The 17,152-nt window shown below is 39.6% G+C and overlaps 1 protein-coding gene across 1 annotated transcript in view; it reads left to right on the top strand.

Annotated features, from left to right (window-relative positions):
- The window catches only part of SUCLG2 (succinate-CoA ligase GDP-forming subunit beta), a 278,731-nt gene that overhangs the window by 164,788 nt on the left and 96,791 nt on the right, over positions 1–17,152 (top strand). Inside the window, exon 9 of the mRNA XM_047842935.1 lies at positions 363–505. Coding sequence (XP_047698891.1) covers positions 363–505 — 143 coding nt within the window. The remainder of the gene's footprint in view (positions 1–362; positions 506–17,152) is intronic.

The following is a 17,152-nucleotide window of genomic DNA, read 5'->3' as shown; positions in this document are numbered from 1 at the left end:
TTCCAGGTTCGTTTGAGTTCTGTATTTTTCCAGAACCCAAAACTCCTTCTTCTACTACTAGCTCAAATTAATCAATTATGCAAACTCTTCCCTTTTATCTGTTTGCCAGATTGATTTAACTTGTTAATAAACCTGTCTTTGTATCCCCAGGTCTTTTTTTGTTTATTTTTTTGTTTGTGCATTTCCTGACTCTTTATCCTAAAAGTCTATGAATTTATCTGATTGAACAGGATTCTAGGCAGGACGTATTGGCCTGGTAGTGACAGGGGTCTGTCTCTGGCAGTATGGGCGAGGGAAACCGTTCATGCACCCTTTCCTGTTGCCAAATTGATCTTGTTGTGTGTGCCATTTGCATTCCACAGTGAATGGTGCTGGCCTTGCCATGGCTACTTGTGACATCATCTTCTTGAATGGTGGGAAGCCAGCCAACTTTTTGGATCTTGGTGGTGGAGTAAAGGAAGCTCAAGTGTATCAAGCCTTCAAACTGCTCACAGCCGACCCTAAGGTAACCTGTCGTTGTAGGCAGATCGCGTCATGTTCTGATTTTTCACCATCAAGAGCCACCTCTTTCCTACTGCTAAAGGATAATAAGCCAAACATTTATTTTGTAGCCCCAGATGCAAATCCTGCCTTAGATCTGATTGTAATACACAATGATTCGACTCGTTTCAGGTGAAAGGCTAATAAGTACTCCCAGGATCCAGTTTCAGCTTCTGTGTTTCCAAAGTCCTGGGAGATAGGAGGAAGTAAAAAAGGGGGTAGTGCTCCAGACAGGGAAACACCGGTTGGTGTGAAACATTATTTGAGTAATTTATACTGAAGCCCATTACTGAAGAATATTAGTCCCATTCTTCACATGACTTACAGGACTCATTCTCAGATTCCTTCCATAAAGATACCGCAAGTATTATCACACGATTGGAGACAGAAGAAAATTATAGGATTATAGAAGTGTATATCACTAGAAAATAATAACCCCACATTCTTCTGTATGCTTTTAATTTTCATGGCTGATAGTTGTATAGTTTACAGCATAGGTACTAGGTAGCATATAATGTTGCTTTATGACCCTCTTTCCTTAACTAGAGTATAGCTGTCACACCCATGCTAGTGTATAGTAGGTATTCCATGAACATTTTTTGAGTTAAAATACCAGTATGCTTTGTTGGAACTGTAGGTACTCAGTAGTTTATGACAACAAGGTTTAGGTGGACGTTTGTTACGTGGAAAAAACAAACATGTTTTGAATGTCTGATATATACCATTTAATTCTCTTAACAATTCTGAGTTTAAACTTTCAGAATCATTATGTTTATACTGTTAGAGTATCTGATACATTCTGTTCTTTTTCATGTTTTTTTTTTTAGTGTTCATTTATTATTTAATTTTGAGAGAGAGAGTGAGTGAGCAGGGGAGAAGCAGAGAGAGAGGGAAAGCAGAGAAAACACCAAACAGGCTTTGCACCGTCAGCGCAGAACCTCACATGGGGTTAAACCCATGAACTGTGACATCATGTTCTGGACCAAAACCAAGAGTGGGATGCTTAACCGCCTGATGTACTCAGGCACCCCTCTGTTGGTTCTTAATGTATCTGAACACATGGGAAGTCTGAACCATCACTAAGAACAACAAATGGAAATGATACCAGCTTTAATTTTTTTTTAATTTTTAAAGTTTATTTATATTGAGAGAGACAGCATGGGGGGGGGGGGTGGGCAGAGCAGAGGGAGAGGGAGAGAGAGGGAGAATCCCAAGCAGACTCTTCCCAGTCAGTGCATATAACCCAGTGTGGGGCTCAAACCCATGAACCCTGAGATTGTGACCAGAGGCGAAATCAAGAGACAGACGCTCAAGCAACTGAACCACCCAGGCGCCCCCATATTGTTTTTTAAGAAATGTGGTCTGAACTTAATATGGAAACTTCTCATAAATAAGTGTACCAATAATAGTCTTTTGGTTCACAACTATAAAATTTGTCTTCTATTTTCATTATGACTCACATAGTTGCTAACCTTATGTTTTTGCTAAGTCTTTCCCTTCTGATTCATGAAATAAATGGTAAGGTATTATCAGCTACTTATTTTCAGTTTTCCAGTGCTATCCAGGAATAACAAAGTCATCAAAATCCAAAGTCGCCCAGCCATGAAGAATGTGTGTGCGGTTGGTTTTTCTGTTTCTATAAGTACCTTGTTTCTGTTGGTTAGGTAGGAATATTGTCAGTGGCTTCCTACTTATTAATTTATTTATCCCTTCTTATTCTTATTTTCTAAGGGAAGCATCATTTTCCTTCCAGAGATTTTCTTATCAATTTAAATCTGTAAATACCGTGGACATAACTCACACACAGCTTTTTAAACTGCTTGAACCACAGTATACTTAGAGAACAGGGCAATTGTAATAAAATAGAACTTTTAGTGTCTACTGAAATTCGGTGCTAAGAATAATAGAGTGCTATCGAGGGAGTAAATCTACCAGGACAATCATTGCATTTTCTTTGGAATATCTTTTCTTAGTAGCTGATCTGGAATTTTAATTTTGTAACAATGCAGGAGGAGAAGGAAAAATCACTTGCAGAACCATTTTTTAAAACAGTCTCTTAAAAAATTTTTGACTTTGCCCTATGGAATATTTTCAAATGCTTGGAGTATTTAAACTTTTTTGAGATTGCCTGTCATCTTGGGTAGAGAAAGATATGTGGGAGTTATTTTATTTTTCTCATGCTATATCAGGAAAATGAATGCACAGCCCATCTCACTGTAAATTTTCCAAATCTTGAAATTTCAAAGACAGTTAAAAAGCATAGAAATGTAATGGGTATTTTCAATCCTGGCATTGTTTCACAGATTTTAGAGAACAGAGGCTAAAAAATAGTATAGATGAATTGATTTGATTTTGCAAGGAAACTGGTTACAGTTCTGGCTGTAATTATTTCAAGTAGAACCCCATTCAGCTGCCCAGAAGAAAAGAATCCCAAAAACCCAAAGCTGATTATTACAAAGGTATTGATTTTCTCGTTGGATGTAAGGATTAGTCAGTTGAAGACACTGGAATTCAAAATTGAAAAAGGCCTTTTGTTGCTAAACTTGAATCAACTGATAGTAACAACTAGTTGTTTGTCATCTGTATAAGCTAATTCTTTTGATCAAGTAATAAATGTCATCATTCGAGAACAATATTGTGGGTTGACATATATTTCTACACATAATGTCAGCCATAGAGCTGAAACTTAAATTTATTTTGCCTGACTATTAGCCCTAATGCTGACATCAGGACCCAACACAAATGCCTTTATAACTAGTGTGTTCTTTATTTGTTTGTAATATATATGAAACAGAGCTCGTCTGCCAAACTAAGACAAGAGTCTTTTCAAGATAGCTTAAAAAACTGAATTCACATTAAATATTTTATAATTCCCTAGTTTTCTAGTTGAGCTTGAGATGAGAGTTGAAGAACAATGTAGTTTGTTCTGTTGGTGGTATAACCTGATCATCATTTTTAACATCCAGTATGGTAAGCCCTAGGATTCTTAATCCTAAGTAGTAAAGATCACATTAAATAGGAAGTAGAAGTAGGGGTTTGTGGTAAGTTATAAAGAATTTGAATAAACTTGAGGGAAAAATCCTCCAAGGATTGTGTTATCCTTAAACTTTCGTTTTCCTGAGTCATACTTTGGCTTTTACTTCTAATTCTAAACTTAGAATTCCAGGGGCGCCTGGGTGGCGCAGTTGGTTAAGCGTCCGACTTCGGCCAGGTCACGATCTCGAAGTCCGTGAGTTCGAGCCCCGCGTCAGGCTCTGGGCTGATGGCTCAGAGCCTGGAGCCTGTTTCCGATTCTGTGTCTCCCTCTCTCTCTGCCCCTCCCCCGTTCATGCTCTGTCTCTCTCTGTCCCAAAAATAAAAATAAAACGTTGAAAAAAAAAATTTAAATATTAAACTTAGAATTCCAAAGGTGTAGAAAATGAGTACAAATGACATCTGGAGTATGTAAAACATCTTGCATCAATGAATAATAGGAAAAGACAGTTGACCGGAATCTCAGCACTCACCCCAACTCTTTTGGCCAAAGTTAAGCAAATCTGTTGCCCTCTGGAGGACTGACTTTGAAAAGCAGTAGTGTGGGAGTGACATTCCTGAAGACTCCTCACCTGATATGTCCCTGTGCTTCCTGGGTTAGATCCAACTTAGAGTCGTGTTTTCAAAGCTCTTTGTTTTTTAATTTTTATTTCTCTTAATATTATTTTTTTGATTCCAAGTATAATTAACATAGTGTTTTTCAAAGTTCTTTAAAAATCCAGAAAGGGGAAGCCTAGGTGGCTTGGTTGGTTAAGTGTCTGACTCTTGATTTCTGCTCAGGTCATGATCTCGCATCTGTGTGGAACCTGCTTGGTGTTCTCTCTCTCCCTCTTTCACTGCCCCTCCCCCTGCTCATGTGTGCACATGTGCACGCTTTCTCTGTCTCTGTCTCTCAAAATAAATAAACAAACACTAAAAAAAAAAAAATCCAGGAAGAAATGTGCTACATAAGCACCAAGTACCAGTTCAAAAAGGAATGGAAGGATTCTTAGTGGGATTCTTGTACCAGACTGCCCAGGTTCCTGTCCCACGTCCCATCTTTACTGCTTATTGGTTGTGGGAGCTTGAGCACGTTATTTAACTTGTGTATATCTCAGTTTGCTCTTTTATAAAGTGAAATTATAACAGTATTTATTACCTCTGCGGGTTGCTTGCTTGCTTTATTTATTTATTCAAGTATTTAGAGCTTAAATTTCTTGAAGTTTTTTAAATTCAGATATAACTGACATGTAACATATAAGTTTAAGATATATAATGTGTTTATTTGATATATCTATATGCCACAGTATGATTACCACTGTTGCATTAGGTAACACCTCTATCATGTTTCATAACTGTAATTTATTTTTTGTGGTAAGGACATATAATCAGAGAATCGCTTATTACATTAACTGAGATTATACATACACATTTCCCATTTAAAGGAGGAATAATTTCATATGATAGTGTCATTTAAAATTTTTAATAAATTTTCATTGAAGTATAAACTTCATATAGAACAGTATGTAAATCGTAAGTATATAGCTTGATGAGTTACCATGAGGTGAACATACTGGCAGCCAGATCATAAAATAGAACATGACCAGTGTTAGGGACTGAATGTTTCATGTCCCCCCAAATTCATATGTTGAAATCCTAACCCCCAATCTGGTGATATTAGGGGGTGGGCCTTTGGGAGGTAATTATGTCATGAGGGTGGAGCCTCATGAATGGGATTAGTACCCTGGTAAAGGAGACCCCAGAGAGGTCGCTCACTCCTTCCTCCATAGGAGGACAGATCTAAATGATGGCCATTTCTGTACCAGGAAGTGGGCTCTCATGAGACCCAGAAGCTGCCGGTGCCTTCACCTTGGACTTTGGCCTCTAGAATTGTGAAAAGAAATGTTTGTTGTCGCATCAGTCAGTCTATGGTAATTTGTTAGACAGCCTGAACAGACCAGTACGCCATCTCAGAATGGGTATCCCATCTCAGAAGCCAGTGAAGTACCCCCACGCCATACTTCTACCCTGCTTTCCCCTGAAGGTAACACAGCTATCCCAACTTCTAATGTCGTAGATTTTGTTTTGCCTTAACATAGGTAGGGTCGTACGGTGTACATTCTTTTGTGTTTGCCATCTTTCACTTAACTTTTATTTGTAAGATTCATCTACATTTTATGTAGCAGTGGTTCACTCATTCTTCCTGCCGTATGCTGTCCTACTGTGTGACTCTGCCAGAAGTTTTCATCCTTTTCTGTTGATAGGCATTTATGTTATTCACAGTTTTGACTGCTACGTTGCTGTGAACATTCTCATACATGTCCTCTGGAGCACATTTCTGTGGGATATATTTTTGGAACTAGGATTTCTGGGTTATAACATATGCGTGTCTTCAGCTTGAACGGATGCTGCCAAGCAGCTCTCCAGATGTGCCAGCTTTACACTCTGGGAACCGTTCATGGCAGTCCCAGTGTGTCTCCACACCCTTCCCCACCCTTGGTGCAGTGAAGCCTTTGCAACTTTAGTCATTCCAATAGATGTATGGTAGCTTTCACTGTGGTCTAATGCCTTTCTCTCATGGCTAATGAGGTTGAACACCTTTTCATATAATTATTACTATTAGGATAATACTCTTTAAACTTCTGTTAACCTTGTCTGTAAAGTAGACATGAAAATAACACCCCAAAGCATTGGCTTTCAATATCAGCGGAGATAATATATGTGTGAGTACTTGGCAAATATTTCTAAAGCACAAGGAAAACTTTCGTTTGTGTGGACTTTTAAAAAAAATTTTAATGTTTATTTACTTATTTTTGAGAGAGAGAGAGAGACTGAGATACAGCACAAGCGGGCAAGGGGCAGAGAGAGCAGGAGACACAGAATCTGAAGCAGGCTCCAGGCTCTGAGCTGTCAGCACAGAGCCCATGTGTTGACTTTTTTTGTTTTTTAACGTTCAATTCCATAATCATTTCTGAGGCTTAGATTTATAATTATTGAAACAAGAGGAAGTAAATGCTCATCTTTGGGATAGGAGGTATCTGAAACAGATCCATTAACACCAGTGTTACTGTATGGGCTGTTTTGAAGTTGATGAAATGGGTAAACAATTCAGTAGTTTGCAGTGATTCTCTGTTCAGACGACCAAGAAAACACAACTTAATCGAGGGAGGATTAAATTCATATCTGCAAGAACCACAGAATATCATTTGGTATAAATTTGAAAAGAGCCCAGCTATTTTAGCTCTGTGGTATGTGATTCAAAATTGTTTAGAATTTGAGGCTAGAGAAGTAAAAATGCATGCCATATTTTCAGTATCAAATGCCTTTTAGCATGCAAATGCCTTCACTTGTAATAAATATTTGCTGATACTAATATGTGCTAAATGCCTCACGTACATATTGTTGATCATCATACATTTAGAATATATTTAAAAACAAACCACAATATCCTCTTCTTCACTTATTCACATGTTTATATCAGAGGCATGAAGCAAAACTCATTTCATTACAGTCCACTTGTATTTGCTGAAATACCTTATCTGCAGGGGAATATTTATTTTTGGTGGGTAATAGAACTCTTGTAGAGATTGATTTTCAAATGTAATACCCAATACTTGACACAACACGAGCATTATTTTTGAAATAACTCCCCCATCCCTGTTCTTACAGGCCTCTTTGAAAACAAATCTAAAAGTTGGAAAGAGAAGTCCAGGCAGCCATTCTTTATGGTGATAGGCTGCCTGGTAGTCTAGTCTGAGAAGGATAAAAATGATTCTGTGCTTATGAATTTGTAACCTGTCACCTGGTTTCAGCCCTGTGCAGGGGAACACCGTGTATAAGCTGGAGAATGGAAAGCTCGCTGCCTTGTTCTCATTTCTCTTTGTTTCCTCCAAGTGCTTTTCCTATTGTGTTGCATTTCTTTCTCTGATGTCCAGTTGATCCACATTTCCAAAAATGTCTTGCTGTCCTTGTCCAACATGCACTTGTTCCATTTTATCGGCCAGTACTACGCAGTAAGAGCTGGGTCCTGGGAAGGCCGTCGGTTCTGTATCTTACCCAAGACCAGTGTTTCTGAGAGCTACCCCTTTTCCACGCATCCCTAATGGAACTCTCTAAATCTGTTTTCATGCTGCTTGCTGACATACTGTCAGAAATAAATCAAAAATAACGTTTTTTACTCTTTGCTCTGCTTCTCAAAATTCAAATTTGGATGTGCTTTGTTTTGTTTCATGGTAAGTAATTTGAAGAATTTTAAGACTTGGGGATATTTTAGTAAATTTTATCATTGGTCCCAACATGCTCATAATTGATTATGAATCCTGTATGGAGAAGCCTTTGTAGATGTTAAACAGAAATGAACCACTAATAAAGGTATAATGTCACCTAGATTGGAAATAATATATAATTATTAGAAGAGTTGGGGATATTTTTTCTCTTAATGTTACCGCACTGTGAAAAGACATGGTTCAGTTCAACAGTTAAGAAAATAGTGCATTTTCTAACAATGCCAGGATTAATGTCAGGTATCTCTGAGTCTTAAGAATTTTCCTATAATGCTAGACTGATCAAGCATCTGAAAGTTTCACTATTATTATTTTTGAGGTATTGTTTTAGAATCCAAATAATGCCTGGTGGGAGAATCACTAGATGTAGGGGGTAACTTGGGAAAATAATTCAGGAGAACAAGGTGAAGACCCTTTGAACTGGGAAGGGTTCTGGGTCCTCTCCTTTATAGGGGTGAGCTGTAGTCGGTGGGATGAGCCCCACTGCCTTCAGAAGGTTGAAGACACTGTGAATTCCCTCTCTACCACCCCCTGCCAGAGAACTAGGGGTTAGGAATGATTGTCTTGTTCCTAAATGAACAACACGTCCATATGGGCTTTGCCGAAGAAATTGGCTTGACTCAGAGTGGCTCGCAAGATAAAAAGTGTTTTGTCTTTTTTTAAAGGCTGTTTTATTAAACAGCATCCCCGTTTTCCTAATTATTAAATTAGAGAAACATAAAGTATAGAAAGGTACAAAAATAGATCAAATTACATTTATATGCACTTTTACATATACTTAAAATGAATACACAGAGTAGTAGTATTTTTGACAAAACTGGTATCAGTATGATTGACACTCTTATGTAGTCTGCTTTTTTCCACTTTTTACCTACCTTTTCCCCTGTCATTGTACAGTCCTCTGCAGCATCTTCGGGAGCTGAATAGTATTCACTTGTATGAACATATAAATTTACTTAACCAGTCCTCTGTTATTTGGTATTCAGGATGTCTCTCCCTTAAAATAATGCTGCCGTAACCTCCTTGTACTCTTAACTTTACGTACACTTCAGATTACTCATGTAAGATGAATTCGTAGGGGCGCCTAGGTGGTTCGGTTGGTTGAGCGTCTGACTCTTGATTTCAGCTCAGGTTATGATCCCACGATCGTGAGATGGAGCCCCATGTCAGGCTCCACACCGGGTGTGGAGTCTGCTTAAGATTCTCTCTCCCTTTCCCTCTGCCCCTCTCCCCTGCTCACATGTGCATTCTCTCTCTCCCTCTCTCTCTGTCTCAATCTCTCTCAAACTCTCTCAAAATAAATACAATAAGATGAATTCTTAGAAGTAGGAGGCTAACTATGTATGAAGATTTTAAGGTTTTCATACTGACTGCCTATTTGTCACCACAGTAGGTAGAAGGATGTAGAAGGCTGTTGTCAATGAGAGGAGTATGCACTTGGCTGTTTAAGGTGGCCCCTTGTGTAGTGCCACAGTGCTGCCTGGTTTTCCCAAGTCATGTCTACTATGATGGATCTTACAGAGAAAATACATGTTAGATAAGCTTTGTTCAAGGGTGAGTAAAAATTCAATACGAATGAATTAACAGTATATATGAAGTAAGGTATCCTCAAACGGAAACACAGAAAACAGGTTATGCATTGCCGTTTTGATGAAAACGGTGTGAGGCTTATGGGAAACTAGCCCTTGGTTTCCTCAGGAGCAATGGTTCGGTATTTGCTAACTCAGTGTTCGCTGAAAGTTGATAGACCGTGACTACTATGGATAACGAGAATTGCCTGAATAGTGTTTTGGCTAATTATGGATGGCTCTTCAGAGATTATGTGAAAGAGCTGCTCCATTTTATCTAAGAAAGGACAGTCCGGAACCCCTAGCCTGAATGTCAAGTCAGAAACTCTTTTCTTTTCCTCAATTGCTTTTATATGCTTCCTAAAGGGAAGGAATTTGACTATGAATATGAAAACCTTCAAAATATGTCAGTAATGGTATTTTAGACGTATTACCTTTATGTTTAAGGATTAAATGAATAAACCTTGAGAAAATTTTAACTTAATTTTTCCACTATCCAGGTAAGAATGATTTCCTTACACATGTAAGTCCCTCACTTTATGCTTTTTGAAAGGTTTCTTTACATTTAAAAATTGATTATTTTTTCCACTTTTAGAAATTTGCATTTCCTACTAAAAGTCAGAGATTAAAAAAAATTGTCTCTAACTTCATTACCGTAACATGACCACTATTACAATTTTGTTAAATTTCCTTCCAGCATTATCTACACATATCTTCTTTATAAGATTATAATTAGAATACCCTTCCTATTGATGGCCTTTAAAAAATATATCAAGTATTACATGATGTATATCCTCCAGTGTTGTTAGCTGGTCTCTCTCTTACTGTTAGTTTTAATAGCATATTAATAGTGGGCAGTGTGTTAAAGGCCTCTTGTTATTTAGAAGGTTATTTAAAGCTCAGCATTTAAAGTCATTTTCAGAAAATGTGTGAACTTTGTAAATCTGGTTTGCTAAAGTAGAGTACAGTATAGTTAACAAATGCAGTAGTAACAAGTGTGAAAAACATTTTGGTACAAAACAGTCTTATAGAACAATAAAAAAAAAAAAGAAAATCAGCATTCTCTAGGGCTCAGCTAGATACCCCTTTAGTGTCTTATGCATTTACTACATCAGTGGACTACTGATCTGCCTTTGTTTTAATTATCGCAGGGTTAATGAATCATTCTTTAATATTTGATACAGTCATTTAGAATTGCCTAAATTCTGAAATACCTAAGAATTCCAAGTGTGGCCTAATGTACCTTCCTGATGGCTGAGTTGAAGATCTTCCCTGTATCCTCCTGATATATCTGGTTCAGTGAGGTGAGACCGAGTCCAAAACAAGACTTGCAGAAGTTAGAATAGACTCACCTTTATTTTTCCTTGCTCTTTCTTGCCAGAATTCTTCCTAAGAATCCATTGGTTTCTCTGTGCATCTTCTGTCTTTGTAAAGAGCAAGACACTTTAGGCAGACTTGTTAATTAGGTGCCTTTTTAATCTCTAGCCCTCATCAGATGCCACCTCAATGATAATATGTGATAATATGTCCCAGTCTCCCTTTTCTTTTCTTTGGGGTATTTACAAGTTACAGTCTTTACCACTTAATCATCTCCTTTATTCATACATTTCTCTTTTTAAATCTTATAAAATCGCCTAGAAATATTCTCCCTCCCCCACCCCCCACTTCTTGCTGCTGTTTCATTAAACTTTTCATTTGTTCCATATTCTTTGAAAATAGCTCCAAGTATAGTTTTGCCTTGAGTTTTTTTTCGCCCAGTGCCTGGTTTTGTCCTGTTCCACTATTATTAATACACTTCATTATTTCTAGCCACTCTAATAGTTCAGGGAACATAGTAGGTCCTCCAAAAAATGTCTTTTCAGAGCAAATTCATATTGACAGCATGTCTCTTTCTTTCCATGGAAATCCTATGGCTCAGTGGTCTCAGTCAGCAAGAGAAGCATAATAAGTTAATGAGCTGTCCTTGTGAAACCATTTCCCAAGGTAGGTGCCAGTGCTCTGTGTCTGGCAAGACTCTCATGGGACGGGACAGCCTGGTAGGGTCCATTGTCTAGAGCAAGACTTGCCTCCCCAGGGTCCAGGAAGCAGTGGAGGGAAGGTCCTCTTTGCAGAGGGTTGGGTGAAGTCCTATGCAGCAGCCAGACTCAGCAGCAGTCGGTAATAACAATACAGGAGGAACTGCAAGTGGCAGGGACCCTTACCTGAAAGCAGGGTGTTAGTAGAAGACAGCAAGTGTGCCAACAAAGGGAGGCAATTTTAAGGAGTATTTAGGGAATTCTGTTAACCAGTAGCCAGTGCCACAGTCCCCAGGCTGTAGTGCATGGCCAAGCTGCCTTCATACAAAGCAAAGCATCCCATACGCAGAAGCCTGGTTCTAAGGAGACTGGAGGGCCGGGCAGGCAAGTAAGGCAAGAATTCATCCATAGTACAAGTCACTGTGTCAACCATGAGGTTCACTAGGCTCATCCCATAGCAAGAACAACTTTATGGAAGGAGGGGGGTTCCCCCCCAGCTTGTTGGGGCAGCTCCTCAGACCACTTCATGAGGTCAGGACTAGTTCTCCAGACCAGAGAATGACTAAGCTGGACAGAAACCCATTCAGTGATATCAGCCAAATGATAATGCATGGTGTTATATATGCCAGGCATTCCTCTAGACCCAGAATTGTAGAGCAGTGGGTGAAATAGAGTCCTGTTCTCTTGGAGCTACCATTTCAGAGTGGGAAAGTTAGTTAAATCAGTGAGTAAATAGATACGTTATACAAAACAAATAAGTAATATATTGGGTGGTGGTACAAGGTTAAAAATAGAATTGAGGATGCCAGAAATTTGTTATTTTTGATAAGTTTGTCCAAGAAGCCCTCTGATGAGTTTACCTTTGAGAAAGACGTGTCCTGACTGTTAGATGCGGAGTTTGGGTTTGTAGGCAATGACATGAATGCTCCCAGTGAGGGGAATCTGATCAATATCTGCACCCGTTGGAGGTGCCCTATGTTCCTTCATGTTTACTCACTACTTCTTTTTTTTTTAATATATGTTTTTTAATGTTTATTTGCTTTTGAGAGAGAGACAGAGCATGAGTGGGGGAGGGGCAGAGAGAGAAGGAGACACATAATCCGAAGCAGGCTCCAGGCTCTGAGCTGTCAGCACAGAGTCCCCATATGGGGCTCGAACTCACAAACCAGGAGGTTGTGACCTGAGCCAAAGTTGGACACTTAACCGAATGAGCCACCCAGGCGTCCCTCACTACTTCTTTACCTCAGTGTCCTAAGCCACCTCGCTTGCTTTATTGTCAACTTAAAAAAAAAAAAAAAAGAGGTTTGGTCCACTTGAACTTTGCTCTAATTCGGGTGGCAACTGTCTTCCACTTAGAGGTCCTTTGTGCATGTCGGTGGATATTTTATCTCCATCCCCAGGACCCTCTCCTCGGGATGCTCTGCTTCCAACTTTGAGGACTTACGAAACGGAGCACTTTGAACACACGTATTAGTTAGCATTCCCAAGGGGCAGCTGGCACAAATCCAAGTTAATTACTTTTCTTCCAGCTTATCTGTGAGTTCTTTCATTAATCGTTATCCGTAAGCATTCTGGACACATCCCTTTTTCTCAATTAGAACTCCACTGGAGTATTTCTGAACAAACATTTAGGTGTCTGCTTTAATACTCAGAAGCCTTAGGATCATAAGTAGTGAACAGAAATCCATTCTGACCTTTAACCATTGACCTAGATTTCACGTGCTCGTTCATCCCAAATAGCACATGCCTCTGAGAGATATGAGTGACCTAGAATCTTCAGTGTGTCATTGTTATCCAAGAATGTGGACATTTAGTAGCAGATATGAGGGAGAAATGCCCAAATTTAGATATTTCTGATATTTTTCTGTTTTACAACCTGTGACTGTGAGTGGATCTTCTTGTCTGTTAAACTGAACTGCCAAATGATTAATCCAGATGCAGACTCTGCTGACCAGATTCTGAAAGAGAGGTGTTTGGTAATCAAATGAGAAGAGTAAACAAGGGAAAAGTAAAAAATACCCCCTCCCCAAAAAAACGAGAACCTTTACTGAAAGCATAAATTCTGTGATTCTCTTTTTCTCTACCAATGTATCTTTAAAAGCTCTCTCTGTTGTAAGTTGCACCAATTTATTAAACGATGCAAAAAAAACATCTTAGGTAAGACAACAGGACAGAAATTCGAGCCTCACCATCATCCTAGCTTCCCCCTCGCAATGAACACAGCTTGTGATTCCAGCCTTCAGCGGGCAGTCAGTGCCTGTTCTTTGATCACCTACTGTGTGTCAGGTCCCAAGCCAGTCAACAGAATGGGAAACCATCCAGCATTTAATGTCATTGGTTCCATTATGCTGTCCTTGTCAAGTCTTCCGGTTGTAATTACCCCTTTAGAGCAGAGGAAGACTTGAGCCTGATTGACAGATACAGTCCTTGCTAAGCTCAAAGAAGACCAGTGTAAAGCATCCATTCATACTGACATCACACCCTCTTCTCTGGGTTCACAGAGAAGAGTCTGTGCAGCCTTACCACTCAGAATGTGGGTCATGCACTTTCAGTGTTGACATCAACTTGAAGGCCGTTAGAAATGCAGGAATGTAGCTCTACCTCAGATCATTGGGGTCCGGATTCGTGTTTTCACAGGATGCCCAGGGGATTCTCTGCACATTAGAGTTTGAGGGGGCACTGGTCCATAGCAGGGGGAGGCATACTGCGGTTCACAGCCAAACTCTGCCTCATGGGTATTGTATAAGTAAAGTTTTATAGGAACACAGCTTTGCTCATTCATTTCCTTAAGCAGTTGAGTAGTTGTGACAGAGACCTGGTCCCCAGTGGTCTAGGGTCGGCATGCTTGGAGTGTGGTATTGGCCTAGTGTCAATTTGTATAGAAGCACCAGCCTATGGGCTGTTTTAGGTCTATAATAAATACAAAGACAGAATCAGCATCTAGAAACTTTTATTCCAAATTTCTGTGACATACAAGTAGAAGATCAATTTTCTAGCATTTCATATGATTGTGTTTTACAAAAACATCAGTGACTGTCAGGGCATTTAAGAAAAAATTGTCCTTCACCACAGATTATGTGAGAAGCACTGCTCTGTGAGTTTCAATGGGTACGTGGTAAAAACCAGTACAGTAAGTGAAGGTGATTGTACAGGGTACATCTTGATGCTAAAGTGAGCTTTATTACAGGCTGCAGTATTCACATTGTCCTGTTGTTCTTTGCTCATCAAGCTTTGTCTTGGTTTCTTTGGTGATACTTCTCCTTATGGTCCTGGTGATGCCTTCATTCGCCGTCTGCATCCCCACTTGGATGCTGTCTTCCCCCCTCCTGCCCACAGAGAATGCTTATACCTGGCCCGGGCCCGTTGCTCTGCTGCATCCCTGGCAGAGGGTTGCTTTCAAGGGTGGGCGCCTGGCAGAAGCCCCTCAGTCCAGCCAGAGGCTTCCCTGCTGCTGTTCTCATGACACTCATGCAAAAGCCCACCTGCCTGTCGGATCACAAACTAAAACAAGGTGGTCCAGGAGGCTCTGAGTATCCCTTTCCACTTGGTGACAGCATGAGTAAGATCCAGGAGCAAAGCTGTGCCATAGAGGCTCCCCTAGTCATAGGGCTTCATTCCTAGGGCTTCATTCCTAGGGCCTGGCTTCTCCAGTGGGTGGACCAGCAGGAGTGGCGTCACGTGGAACCTCTTTAGGAATGCAAATTCTTCGTCCACTTAAACCTGCTGAATCAGAAAGTCTGGGGTGGGGCCCAGCAGTCTCTACCTTAGCCAGCCCCTTAGGTGATTGTCATGTTAGAGGATGTCTGCTGGAACTCTGTTAGCGTCCTCTGGCTTATGAGAGCTGCTTCAGCTCCCATCTCAGCCAGGAGCCCTTTCGTTCTCTGTTTACCTTTCAGGTTAGAGTGACTCCTGTGCTGTGTGCTGTATGTGTTACTTGTACAAAACTGACAGTTGGCCCCAGCTCACCCTTGTTGTGCCAAGTAGTAGCCCGGACTCCACTCGGTTAACACTGATTTGAATTTCTTTCTCCATACACTTGACATCCCCGTGTGTTTTAAGATTTTTATTCCCTTATTTCTGTGTCAGAATCTCTCCCTAAAACTCAGAGGGACTCTATCAGTTCTAAAGTGACTTTTCTATCCAAATGAGAATTAAGGATAATCTTCTAGTTAATAGGTAACATTCCTCAGCTGGGTTTGTAAATGCATTTTTCTGAAGATCAGTTCCCTCATGGAGAACTTTTATTTCCCTTCCCTCTAAAAGTAGAGAACAAAAACAAGTTGTATAATTTTCAAGTGACTTTCTATAAACTTTATGAAATTACCTCATCTTGAGCTCAGTCACTGAAGTAGATCTAATTCATTTCTGTCCCGATTAAGTTACCATCAGCTGCTTCTTTTCACAAGAGATTTCCTTCCTATTATTGTTCTCTGTGCATTTAATCTCTCTGGGTACTTTTCTTCCCCTCTCTTGATTTGTAAGTGTTTTGCTGCGATTCAATCTCCTGTCTATTCTTGTTACAAAGTACAACCTTCATTTGTTATCTGAGTTCCTTTTGCTATTTGGGGAAGAGGGAAGTGGTCAGATCTTTCAGTATTTGACAAATGTCATGATAATAGAGTGTTTCAAGGTGGAGATGTTGAATCAGCTTTTATGTTTGGTCAAGAAAATTGATTCATAATGATATGTGACATAAAGTCTTCACTGAATTTTTCTCTGGTATACATGAGGAATGAAAAAAAAGAAAACCACTTCTTGTAAAAAACAAAATTTAATGTTTCTTTATCTTGATGGCTCTTTGTACAAGCTCCCTTTACAGATTACTCTGTGTGCCGACAAATCAGCATGTATCTTTCTCCAACTATTAGGTCATCTTGATATATCAACTACCATTGGAAAATTGAGATTTGCATGGGTTCCTTTCATATTTTCAGTATCAGGCTGAGGCCTTATTGCTGTCTCTTCCAGTTTTGGGGTTGTATCATGTTCTTGAGTGTTCACGTCTTCCTTGGGGGGCAGGGTGTGGACCAGACAAGACATAGGATACAAGCTCACTTTCATCCCTACTTGTAGGTCTGCATGTCTCTAACTCACTGCAGCTACTACACGTTGTAATCGCATCTCACATGTAGGTGAGGCTCTAAAAAGACCTTTCAGAAGGCAAAAAAAAATTATAATCAAACTTAACTTTGGAAATCCTTTTAAGTCCACTCATAAATTTTAGTATGGGTGAGGAGACGCTGATCTTTCTCCATGACATTCCTCACCACTGTGGTCTATAATTAAAAAACCGGTGGAATGTTTTATTAAAGTCTGTCTGGCCCCTGACACTATAAACTCCTACAAGGAGGATGGTCTCTGTTTTGTTCACTCCCTCCCTACTCCTCACAAAGTGGCAGAAATATGGTGCACAATGAGTAATTATTTTTCTTCAATTATAAAAAAATTAACTATCAAAGTTAATGGATAAAATAAACAATAATAATAATGGCAGCTAACACTGACATAGGTATTAAGTATGTGCCAGGAACTGGTTTATGGGCTTTACAAATATGAACTCATTTATTCCTCACCACAAACCTAAGATAGGTAATAAATCATGGCCATTTTACAGATGAAGAAAGTGAGGCACTTTCCTCACTTGCCAAAGGAAAGTTGCCAAAGGACACACATGAGTGGTAGAGCAAGGATTCAAACCCGAGCAGCCTGCCTCTAGTCCCTCTTCAACCAACTG

The sequence above is a fragment of the Prionailurus viverrinus genome, chromosome A2 (assembly GCF_022837055.1).
Source record: "Prionailurus viverrinus isolate Anna chromosome A2, UM_Priviv_1.0, whole genome shotgun sequence".
NCBI classification, from domain to species: Eukaryota; Metazoa; Chordata; class Mammalia; order Carnivora; family Felidae; genus Prionailurus; species Prionailurus viverrinus.
This window is presented reverse-complemented; position numbering and strand designations above follow the sequence as displayed.